This window comes from Strix uralensis, chromosome 5, assembly GCF_047716275.1.
Source record: "Strix uralensis isolate ZFMK-TIS-50842 chromosome 5, bStrUra1, whole genome shotgun sequence".
Classification (NCBI taxonomy): domain Eukaryota; kingdom Metazoa; phylum Chordata; class Aves; order Strigiformes; family Strigidae; genus Strix; species Strix uralensis.
In genome coordinates this window covers 61,031,192-61,044,036 of record NC_133976.1, presented here as the reverse complement: position 1 = coordinate 61,044,036, position 12,845 = coordinate 61,031,192, and the positions used below count along the sequence as shown (strand labels likewise).

At 43.7% G+C, this 12,845-nt stretch overlaps 1 protein-coding gene across 5 annotated transcripts in view; it reads right to left on the bottom strand.

Annotated features, from left to right (window-relative positions):
- SYN3 (synapsin III) overlaps window positions 1-12,845 on the bottom strand; it is a 251,896-nt gene that overhangs the window by 180,305 nt on the left and 58,746 nt on the right. For all 5 annotated transcript variants that reach the window (XM_074871316.1, XM_074871315.1, XM_074871314.1 and 2 more), the window contains one exon: window positions 369-426. In XM_074871316.1, the coding sequence (XP_074727417.1) occupies window positions 369-426 (58 nt within the window). The remainder of the gene's footprint in view (window positions 1-368; window positions 427-12,845) is intronic.

The window sequence follows — 12,845 nt, the reverse complement described above, 5'->3', positions numbered from 1 at the left end:
CTTAAATCAGGGTAAGTCAGAAAACGTGTATAGCTTGCATGTGGAACATAACATCACCAACATGTACTGTGGCATGCTGGCTTTGCACCTCTGCAGGCATATATGTGGAACTGTGAGGTAGTCTTCCAATGGAAGAAATTATAATCCCATCACCAGAACAGAAAATTTCAGTTTAAGGTGAAATAGCAAATGATTCTGCAAAGTTAGGGAGGATGAAGGGATGTCACACTAAGATATTTTCTTTTATAGCTTCCACAATTCTATAAAATGGGCATGTCTTAAAACTCCTCCTTAGTTCCTTTATTCAAGAAGTATTTACAGATTATCTGTCATTAAGACAGATTAAGCCAAATTTAGTTGTCACTGACCTGTTCCACTCGGATATCCAATTCTCCATTCACCTTCTTTCCCTGGAAATATTTGGCCCTGCAGAAGAAACAAGAGTGGCAAACATGGTTAAAGAAGATTTTTTGCTTTTATTACATACCGGTTTGCTTCTGCATTTCCCTTTTTGCTGAAGAATTTCTATCCGGGTCACACCATGTCTTCCTAATTTCTATTTTTTTCTAGATTTCTGTTCTCCAGGAGCAACCTGACAAGCCAGATGAAAACCACATTGGAAAGTTCCTTCAAGTCCTGTGACTTTCTCATTTTATTTTCAAACTGAAAGCCAAATGCTCTCCTAATCTTTTCCAGAGCAACCATTCTAATCAATTACTCCCTACTATATCTCATTTAATACTCAATCTTTATTCTGTAAAAGGGGAGCAAGATATGGCATGGCATCAGAAATTTCTGATGTTGAGCACGGATCTTTATCATCATAGCTGAAGTACTTGTGAAGCCTATTTTCTTGCTCTCTCACTGCAGAGCTGTTTTTCGTTTCTGTTTGTCTTTCTGCTACTGATTTAGAGAAACAGTATCTGCATCTACAGTGTCACTAATGAAGGATCTCTTCTCCTGAGCTGAGAAACTGTGTTCATTTTGGAACTGAACAGTGTAATGACAAGGACATATTCCTTCCATCACCTCTGCTGCCAGCTCCCTATGCTATGCAGACAACAAAGCGCTTTCAGAAGGATTGGTTGTTCATGAGAGGGTAAGGCTGACAGTAGTGTTGGAGAAGCAAACATAGGAAAAGGGCAGCCAGTTTTAGCTTTTTCATTCATATTTGTGTATAATGCCCCTTATATTGATTAGTCAGCAGGGAAATTGCCAATAATTTCCCCTGTGAGTATTTCTCCCCAATTCTTCCCCTGGCCAGACAAGTTTGACAGAAGAAAATATGAATTTATTTTCTCAGACCTCCCCCCTAAAACTTCAGGAAGATGATGAAGGCTCCAAAAAGCTCTTCTATTTGGAAAGCATTGAAAACACAGTTTAGTACTGCAAGAGCTGTTTCCAGAGACAAAGTAACTCTCTGCATTCTGTTTTCAATTGGCAAAGAGAGGACAGAATAAAGAAGTAAAGGAAAATGAGGGGAAGCCAGCTTTGCTCCCTATTTTATAGTATTAGCAAAAAAAGAAGCTGGCTCACATTTTTACTATGTGTCTATTTGTTCCAATAAAAAAAGGAGAGACAATAGGAAGGCAATTTTCCTCATGGCCGAAACACACCAGTTTTCGACTGAATGCTCCCCTCCTCCAGAAATGTGAAATGTAAATGAAAAAGTTGTTTTGTTTAGTCATTCTGGCTCAAAACCAAGTCAAAAGTTTTAATTTATTAGAAAAAGACATTAAAAATGTCAAAAGTTTTCTGCTTTGTTCTAACGAGGGTATCTGAAGGCTGTACCACACTTGTCTTCCCATACAGCCCATCCATCAGCATGGTGCTAATAAGACCTCTGCATAGATGTCAGTGAGGGACAGTGTGGCAGCCAGGTATGACTAAGACCAAGTGGCTCGAACAACCCCTGTCCAGTATAAAAAGCAGCGCTCTGGCCATTTTTCCTCCCTTTTCTGAATTTATGAGTGTTGCATGAAAAAAAAAGCAACTCAGCAGACAAGCTGAGACATCATGCCTCTCACAATAAACAGAAACTTTAAATGCACTTAATAATTCCATCATATTTCTGGAGGTATGGCTCTAGAGGGTCTGGCAAGATTCCTCGCTCCTAAACATTGGCGATATTGCTGGAACCAGTGACTTCTCAAAAACTGGAATAAGCTTTAAGTGGGCCCACAGGAACTGGTCTGAAATTTGAGGCGTGCTATTCACTGGTACTGTGCTATTCACTGTTTTTATTCCTAGCATGCTCATAATGTATACTCTTTATCGACATTTATGAAACATACTTCCTCCCTCGATGGCCTCTCCTCCTTGCAGACCAGCTGGTTGCAAACTCCTTGGTGCTGCTTTACTTCAGCTTGTAATGAAGTGTGATTAACTTCAGCCTGGTACAGATGGAGCAAAGAGGCTTCCGCTGCCTAGACAGGAAATTAGCCTTCACACAGTTAAAAATTCCTCTCTCCCATCTCTACGGTACTGGTTCTGATCATGGATAACCACAGAGAGGGCACATCCAGCATGAGGAGTTGGAGTGGAGCAAGGGACCTCAATGTAGACACCACGTGGAAAGAATAAAAGCTTACTTTCCAGAGCTGCCATGAAACAGTCCCAGTCTGCCTCAGTGACTGTGGCTGGAGGAAGCACATACACAATTTTCTGTCAGATATGGAGCGTAACCTTAATAGCAGCAGGAAAAATAAATGATCAATTCACCTCCAATTACCTACATAAGAGCTAATTCACAGAAAGTCCATGTATAACATCAGTGCCCTTAGGTGTCTGCAAAGCACCTGTCTGAGCAAGAGATGCCACTGATCCAAGACTGCAAACACACCTGTATGACTGTGGTGGTTTAGCCCCTGCCGGGGTCTGAGACCACGCGGCCGCTGCCCCTCCCCCACAAAGGGAGTGAAATACAAAGCCCCAAGACTGAAATAAGGAAAGGTTTAATACAACAATGCAATAGCAACACAACAAACAACAACAATAACAATAACAGTAATAGTGATAGCAATGAACAGAGCAAAATAGCTACCAAATACAGCAGTTTGAAGCACGATGTACAAAACCACGAGTGCACCGCGCTCCCGCCAGGAAAAATGTGACCTGCCAGGATGTGACCTCCGCATGGTATCTGAATAACCCGGCTAGAGCTCCCCCCGACTGCTGGGGAAACTTAACCCTATCCTGGTTAAACCAGGACAATGACAAATACCAGAGTTTATCCCTCTGGTGTCACTGACAGCTGGGACAGCTTGTGTTGCTGTTAGCTCTGCCTCTTTGAACCTGCCTCTCCATGTGTCAGTGGCGCTCAGGTCGCAGAGACTAATACTGCAACACCGCAATTAGCCTGCCTCATTAAACCTGCCAATCCACATATCAGTGGCGCTCAGATCGCAGACTAATGCTGCAGGAGGTTAAGACCTTCACGGGGACATCAGTACAAACACCAATATGATGGATACAAAATGTCCGTTTATTAAACCGTGTATCTCACCTATATACGTTCACCAAGTTCCTCCTTCGTGGGTGTGCCCTTAACATTACAAGCCTATCCATCACCTTACCTCGTAACAAGGGAGGGCTACAGCTATTCCTTCCGTACATCGCGAGATCTTCCGAACGCCACTCCCTACAAGCTTGTACTGCACCTATGCAAGGGCTGCCTGAACCAGCATGTAACCTTGCACCTTCATACTAATGCCTGTAGTCTGCAAACACAGGGATTCAATTCTCATGGGGAGCAAAGTCCCCCATCGAAGCCTTATGTGTCACCAGGCCCAGGGAAAGCAGAACTGGGCCAGTGGGCTACAAGTATGGGAGCTGGGGCCAGCCTGCACCTCTGTGCTGCTCCTGTGACATGATGAAATGGCACAAGAGAAGCAACGTGGAGTGGGGGCTTCCAGGGTCAGCAGCAAAGGGCCAAAACTCACAAGCTACTTCTGTTAGGAGAGCACAGACCATCATGCAATTTCTCTCTATATGATAAATAACCGGTTAATCTGCCTTGTTCTCTTTCTGCTTTAAAACAAAAAGAGGTGCAATGAGCGATCAACCCATCAGCCAATACACACGCTCAGCACAGGAATCCAGGAGAAGCCATTTGTGCAAAGTTTGTACTATCTCTCCTGGAGTTACTTGTTCTCTCTTCCTCCTGCTTTTTTTCCTCTCAGTGCAAAGAAGCATATCCAAGCTGCTTCAGAGGGCTGCTTCAGTGTTTTCCTCTGGATCTGTGGGAAACAGAGACATCAGGGATGCAGAAAGGGACTGCACAACTTCTGCCAGGCTGGAAAATGTTTTGCACAGGTGAGGAATAGGAAAAGATGACCAGGTATCAAGCATCAGCTGGAGAAAGTTCCCAAGGAGCTCTTCCTCAGGTACAGTGCCACTAGATAGCAGCCCACGTAAGAAAAGGTGCAGAACACCGGCCTCAGCATCAGGAAGGGTGTAGACAGGAGGGACAGGAGATCTGAAGTGACCGTGGTGTCTGGAGGAGTGCAGTGATTCAAAGCTTAAAGCTGTTCTTGCAGGTCAATTAGCCAGGTGAAGCAGATGTTATGACACATTATGCAGCTTTGAAGACAGGCTGGTATTAAATTCATGGGACTTCAGGGTATCCTGTAAAATGGCTTCTGCATGAAGCAATTTTCTAGGATAGGAAAGAGATCAAAGAAATACAGCTCAACTCTTCCTGTGAGAGACCTCAGTGGACCTGATATAGCAAATATCATTGCAATTGTTGGTAATATGTCTTGGAGTAACTGGGAAGCCATCCTTCAGACAAACAAAAAAGCCTGAGCTCAAATCCCCTGTGATGTGAATGAACCCAGGCATTTTTTGGGGCATCACTGTTTGACAGAGACTTTGACCTACAAACTCAGGACCAGACTTGTACCTTCACCCCAGAATTAGGCTCAGTATCACTAAGAGCATGCCAAAGAGGGGCACTGGGATATTGTAAGGGCAAATTCTTCCAAATCCTCTGACTGAGCTTGTGCCTCTGAAGCAAGACACAACAAGCAAAGAAAGTCAAGCCACACTTTGGATGGAGACCACTTCTCATCTGGAGTGGGAAGCAGCCTTTCCCTCACTGTAGAAGGGTTAAAACAAAACATGCTGAGGAGAGGAGAAATGTGCGGGACTCTTGGGGAGAGATGGGCAAGGGAGTGGATGGAAGAAAGGGAGAGAAATGATGAAGAAGAGACCTGGGTAAATAAATCAAAAGGGATTCATGGGTAAATTCTGGAATTATCTGAATTGTTTCCCTGGAATCACATTACACATATTTGTCTCAAGGCCCTTGGGAAAATAAGGCATGTAATTTCTTTCTGGATCAGGCTGGAAGGGGAGAAGCTGAAGCCGCCTGGATTGGGTTTGGGGGACCCTGGGGAGGGAGCGGAGGGGGTAAGCCACTGTACAAAATCCCCATGTCAAAGGGCCTGGGGGCCCAAGTGATGCACAAGGCAGTCACTGTATGTCCGCATTGTCTCCTTCATAAAAGGGACTGGGAAAAAGGAGACAGTTTCCAGGATACTCGCCAGTAGCTGCTGGAATGCCCTGACCCCCCTAGCCCCTACACGCTATAAAGGCAGTGGGGAGGGGAGAGGGGAGGAGAGATGCATTTGTGCCCTTTTTTCTTCAGGGGTTTTTCTTTCAGGGGCCACCCCTCAACCCCTTCACCACTTCTCCCCAGTTTAGCAATTGCCAGCTGCAAATAGTAAGGACTTTTGAGATGGTCAAGTCTTGACTGCCCAGGGCATAGGGAAGAGAAAAATCACTCCACAAATGCCGAGGTCTGCAACCAATTGGATGGAGGTTTTGTCCACATCTGCTTTGGCCCAGACACCTTTATGCACTGTTCAGCTGTGGGATGGACTGGTTGACAGTTAATATTTATTCTGTAAGAGTACCCTGGGCCAGGGGTGGGGGATGTCAAGATGCTAAAGATGGTGAATAAGCATGTGTGGTGGTTTAGGCCCTGCCGGGGTCTGAGACCACGTTGTCACTGCCCCTCCCCCACCCTCTGACCGGACGGGTCAGAGTGAAATACAAACCCCGGGGCTGAGATAAGGAGAGGTTTAATACAACAGTGCAACAGCAACAAACCGAACAACAACAAGAACAGTAACAATAGCAGTAATAGTAATAACAATAAACAGAACAAAAAATGTACCAATACAGCAGTGAGGAGAGCGATCGCACAACACACACGTTCACCGATTCTCCTGTGCTTCGGCGCCCCAGATGTGACGTCAGCATGGTATTGAATAACCCGGCTAGAGCTTCCACCCCACTGCTGGGGAAATTTAACCCTATCCTAGCTGAACCAGGACAGCATGATGGATGTGTGCTTCAATACCTCAGAAAACATGGTCTGAACTACAGGTTAAATGGACTAGAGACACCTGCAGAAAGAAGGAAAGGGTACCTGCACTGTACAAACAGACAGGGAGGGACAAAGAGAGCTAAATCTAAATTTTGGGTTGGGTCAAAAGGTACCCCTGAATACACTGATACTTTGTCAGGAGCTCCACAAAAATTTCAGCTCCAGCCCTGGGGTGCAGTATTGCTGTGCTCAGCCCTATGCCTCCCCAGGGCAAGATCATCTTGCTCCGGGTGCTGTCACGACCTGGCTTGCTGGAGCCACTGAACCAACAGCCAACTCAGCTGCACTGCAGGTAGGACCCCTGGTGTCTGGTGTCTGAGGTCAGGCCCTGGGAACAGACTGCCTTTGTTGCCTTCTGGGAAGAACCACAAGACCCAGCCCACTCTGGTTACTGTAAAACAACCCCCAAGGCATTATTAGTTATGGGATCACATCAAGGAAAGAAACACCTCTCCTGAAGAGGTTTGTATCGAGATGTGATCGTGGTATGGTTGTTGGGGTTTTTTTGGATAAGGGAAATCTTTGTGGTGAGGTCCTTGATGAGGTCCGAGGTCCCATCCTACAGGGCTAGAAGGATTTTCTTGGCAAATGCACACAGAAAGGGAAGTCTTAGGGCAGGAAGGGAGAACAGTTTTTTAAACCTTTTGTGAATCCTCCCTTTCTCTCAGGGAACTGAAGACCTGTTTTCAGGGCAGACCTGGGCTGGCTTAACGATGGCAGACACAACCATTCAGATAGCTATTTGTGTTCGAGGAACTACAGAGTCCCAGACAATACCAGCCTCTCAGCATCTTCCTGTGCTCATGAAACGGGGGTAATCGAAGCCATACCCCCACAAGAGAACAAGCACTAGTTAGTGCAGTACTATTGGTTTTGGGCATGGCTTTTTGTGCTTCTCCAAGCTGTCAGGATAGGAAGGACACTTTGCTGTAGGTCTGGTCCCCCACCTAGGCTTCATCGTGGTCAAATTGCTCCTGGCCACAGAGAGCTGGGAGGGGGGATGGTGGAGGTGAGGGGCTGCTTTAAGTACAAGATGAGGCAGCAATTTTATTTTGTGTATTATCAAAATAGTACATTTCTAGAACATTTCCACATTGCTAAATCTAAATAGTATGGCCTGGAGCTGTTTGCAAGGGGTATCATTTTGTTGAGGATTGTGCAATATTTTATTCCAGCCCACTTGTGCCCTCCCTGAACTTGAGGAGCAGGGGAAATGGGCTAATTCAAACCAACACTGAGTCAGGGCTGCTGGCTTTCAAGCAGAAGAAATCTGGCTCACAAACCTTGAGAAATACATGTGAGGGATTTTAATTATTTTTTTTTAAATATATATGGGACTAGGCAGGACATTCTGAGGTTAAATTCTACGCATTTATAAGAACTCTGGTAAAGCAATTAAGGTCCCAGATTTGACTTGCATTAGCATATTTATAATCTGGTGGGGAATGTTTTCCATATTCCTTGTGTCTATTTTTGTAATGATACTAATCCTTTGCATTTCTGTATTACCTTTCATTTAGGAGGACTAGATCCCAAGTTGCTTTACATATGCAAGACGAAAATACAGGCAGACATGATGGTGATATACCTAAAACAGATTGGAAAGCAATGTGATAAATGCAATTTATGGAATATCTTTGACAGTCTTACCTCCTTTTCACCCCATGTCTGTATGTTAAAGAATACAGAAACTCTTCATGTTACTTCCAAGCTTGTGCATACACACACACATTTAACACAAACTTGCCTCCTCTTTCCCTAAAATTCCATTTTGCCCTCAAGACACGCTTGGCATGAATTATAGGAATAGAAATATTCTGTCCTCGGTAGACATGGCTAAATGATGAAAATGTAAGGTTTTTAGCCAGATTTGTGAAAACATAAATTTGACTTGTAAGTTTTTTCGAATTATAGCTGCATAGTTGCACAGAGCTTGTGAAACCTTAAAAGGTCACCTCTGCATCATAAAAGCTAATTCATAATCTTTTATTGTCAGTTACCACCATGTTAGATGATTTTTGGGTTTCTTATCAGGAAATATAGACAAAACTTTGCAATTTAACCTGCAAATTCCTGAGGTCAAACTTGAAGAATAAATTCTGATTAAAGATAAATGATAATGAAGTCCAAATCCAAAAGCTAGTCCAGAACTTCCCATTATATTTAATTGTGTTAGGTACAGAAATATTCCTCTGAATAGTAGGTCTTAGTATATAATATTCAGCCTATTGAGGGCATGAAATGACTCATGACACTCATTGAATATTTTTGAAAAGGGATTCCTTGCAAAAAAATTAGGATTTAGGAAGTCCCATGTTACTAAAATTCAGCATTAGACTGTTCTTATTTAATCAATTATATTTTGGGGCAAATGACATATTTAAGGCTCAATATTGTCATGTACTATCAGAAATAAAAATAGTTTTATTTTAATAAGAAAGGATTGATATTTTCCTCTGAACAGTATGAAACAGCAATCCTATCAGGTCAGTCCATAATTAGACCTGAATCATTACATTATTGTTATACAAAGAACCATTTCAGATTTATTAAGGGGATTTCATTCAGTATTAATCAGTTTTTCTCTTCCTTCATCTTTAAACTTTTAGAGACAGTATGTTCAGGTAGATTTGGCTGTAAAGTAAATGGGAAAACAACAATGCAACTTGGTGTCTCCTAAAAATATCCTCTGTGGCTTTTTTTTCTGTGAAATATGGCACAATCCTCACATGTAGAACTGCTGCACATAAGGCACATGTATTTTGTGTAAGACAGCATGTAACACTGTTAACATGCAAAACAGCCTGAAATTTGGGCAAAACACACCAATGGCTTTTAAAAGTGACATGATGTATTTCACAAATGCAACCAAGATATCTAACAAACGCAAAAAGAAGAATTTTGTTATGCTCTCTGTTCCAGAAAGCAATGTTTTTAGCATACGCTGTTAACAGGAGCCTTAGCTGTGCTTGATCACGTCCCAAATTAGCTGTTTAAACATGAAGCATTAAGCTAGAAAGCTGAGAACTTTCACAAGAGGATGGGCGTTAACAATTTACAGTACTAAACCCTGTTTGATCTGCTGAGAAATTCAATCCATCAAGAACATGATTTTACTTAACAGTGTGGTGGGCAAGGGAATTGCCAGAGGTAGGACGTTTTCCTCCTGGCTGAGGTCGAGCTGCTGGAGCTGGCCCATCTGCCATTACATGGACTCCTGCCATCCCCCTTCCTCATGGTCCCACTCACTTTTGCTGCATTTTTGCATGTGTGTGTGTATTCATGTCTGAGCTCCCTTTTTCTGGCAGCTGCTGTAGGTGAGTTGTGGATGAATTTTTGGACGTCTCCTGAGGCACAGATATGGCTTGCCCAGCCCACAAGAAGATGCCTCATTCTCCAGGTGGAGGCTACCCAGTTGAGATATGTACCATTAATGACTGAAAAGAAGCAGTTTCTCTCTAGCATGCTGATGTACGGGTACATTCACTGCTGTGGGTGTCTCTGAGGGCTGCCTGTCAAAGCACAAGGGAGAGTTACAGATAGCGTTTTCCTCTTGTGCACATCCTGCACGTGGCAGATGCGCTGTGTGCTTCCTTGAAATGCGCTAGAATAGGGTCTTGGAGAAGGATGGGAAATTTGCCAAAATGCTGCCACTTTAACAGAAAGCTGGGTAAGTTCTCTTGCTTTTAATAGAATGTACCTTTCTTTTACTGCTGCTAATGCAGAAAGCAGCTGATCATACTCTGTGGGGTTCACAGTATTTTTATAGTACTTTGTCTTTGGAATAAACAAGAGCATATTGCATGTCAGGAGTGGCAAGAACTTTATGGAGGAACACAAGCCATGGACTCCCATGGTTGCTCTTTGCTTCCTCCAGACTTCTGAGAGAAGTTGAGTGCTATACTGTATCATCAGAGACATAGTAGCTCCTTAAAATTAGAAAGGATTGCAATTTGTCACTTTAAAGTGCATTAAACATGCACTTGCCTGTTTGGGTTGTTAGAGCATTTCATCATGCACTTGTGCAACACCTCGTCCTAATCCACAATTGCAGCTCTTTGCCTCTGCTGTAATACAAACAGTGATAATAAATTAATGTCTGGCTTGGCAATATTGCTACAGTCTCCAATTATGAGAAAGTGTTTTCATTTAGAGAAGAGAAATCAAATGGCAGATTCCACTGTCTCTCACCCTTCCTGTCTGTGAACAAGCTAGTCCTTGTTATAAACTCTATGTAACTTGCTGTGGGGGAGGAGGCATTGTGGAAGCGCCCCACCCTTAAAGTAAAGGTAGTGCATCAGTAGTTATTTTTTGGGGATCTTTTCTAGTAGAGTTAACTATTTCAAAAGGAGGAGGATTCTTGAAAACCAAACACAAAGCTTTCACAAATAGCAAGAACTAGGCAGAGGTGAAATGCATTGCAAACATGATGCTTCTTCCAAACCCAAAATCACCATCACATAAGTAACAATAGGTTGTTGTTACTCGTCCAAAGTCTGAGACTGTTTCCGTACATGATACAGAGTGGGCAGCCAGAATCCCTGGATAACCAGCTTCTTCAGCTGTGTTCTCACAAGGCAAATGCTGCTGCCTCGGACTGGTCAACTTGAGCTCACATAACACCCTGGCTGCGACCAAGAAGATGACTGGCATTGCTCAGAGGTACCTCACTGAGAATAAACATCCACAGAGCCAGTGCTCTCCAGTGCTGCTCTCAAGGGCTCACTGAATTTCCTGAAGACATGAAAATCAACTGCCAAGTAGTACTCCTGGCCTACTGGAGTGGTAGCACTGGTATGCTCTCTCAGAAAAGATCACATACTACCTTCAGGCTGGGGAAGTTTCTTGGCATGTGTTTCTGTCGGTCTGTGCTACAAAGAGCCATGGAAATCTGTGGCAGACAAGGGTTAGTAATGTTGTTTCCTTTGTTTTTATGCCATATGTATGTCAGGATACAGTCATGAATGTATACACTAATTTTGTTCAGTGCCCTCTCAACTGTAGGCAGAGTGAAGTCAGCGAACCTTTGCAAGCAGTGTTATTTGTTATCTGCAAGCCTGTGGATAGAGGCAGAGAACTGGGAGGAATGAAAGGGATTCCTCATCATGTGTAGAAACTGCTGAGTTACAGACAGCAGAGGGATAGCCTAGACAGCAGGATGCGTGGAGTGCTTACATATGAGTGGAGGAGTGAAGACAGCATTGGTAGCCATACCTCCTCTTTTTATCTCCCAGCTGCTGCTCCTTGGGCCAGCTCAGCTAACAGACCACAAAGTCTGCATGACAGAACAGCAGCTGGGAGATATAAAGGCAGGGATCTGAATGCAGTGTGTATTTTAAAACATGAAAACACTGCAACAGAGTCCAACCCCTCCTTGTCCTTTCCCCTGCCCAGACTACCCTCAGCACCATTCATCTCAAGGCAAAACTAGACTGACCTTTCCTCTCTGATTACAGTGTTTGGATTAAGCAGTGTTGGCTAAACCCCAGATGCTAGAGCTGTGCATTAGAGGCACTCCCATCCCCAGCTGGAGAATGCTATGTTAAGGGACTGCCATCTGGCAGCATCTTCAAGGAACTGCAAAAAATGCTAAGCAGAGATGGAGGTTGTTGAGCATCAGCCTGTTGGGAGACTTGCAGGTGCACCCAGGAAGGATAGATCATGGTTGAGCCAGACTTCTGCTGCCGACTGAACTATCTGGCATTAGGAGGCTGCTGCTGTGATAAAAGACACTAGGCTGGTGAAACATTTAATATGATGACCACCTTATCAGCGACTTTTTCACTCAGTTAAAAAGTTGATTTTCCCTGGAGAAAAATCCCACTGTTTTCCCTCTCTCACTTCAAGTTGGCTGAAGAAGCCTGACCTAGTTGACCTCAGTCATTGCCCCTTTTTAGCTAAAACCAAGCTCTTGCTTTGTGAAGATACACCCAAGGAGGCAGGTCCCACCTTGTCCCCACTCTCCTGGGAAAGCAGAGAAGACCAAAGGTGACCACTTTACTGAAGAGTGGTGTGGGATGAAAAGAACAATAAAATAATCTCCCTTGGCCAAGACCTGGTAATCTAACATCTTTCATTTTGAAATCTTCAGTACGGCCCCCTTGCCTGTGCTACCCTTTACTTTTTTCTGTGTTGGGACAAGCTGGCAGACAAAACAATAAGCATCTTCTCATGCTCAGGATTTTCCCCAAAAGAGGTCTCTTGGCCATCTTGCCTAAAGCTTTCTAAACTAGCCAACTTTGAAAGGGAGCACACTGCAAACAGGAAGTAATTTCTCTAACATTTCAGAAGACTTCAGTTGTCCTACTCTTTGGAAAGTGTCCTCTTCTGCCCAATATCACAGGAAACAAACTTCCAAACTTTTGTTTGTAAACAGAGACCTGCATGAAGTAGACAAATTTGAGGCTTAGCTGAGCCTGAGAGTCTTTTGCCAATAGCCACTACACTTAGC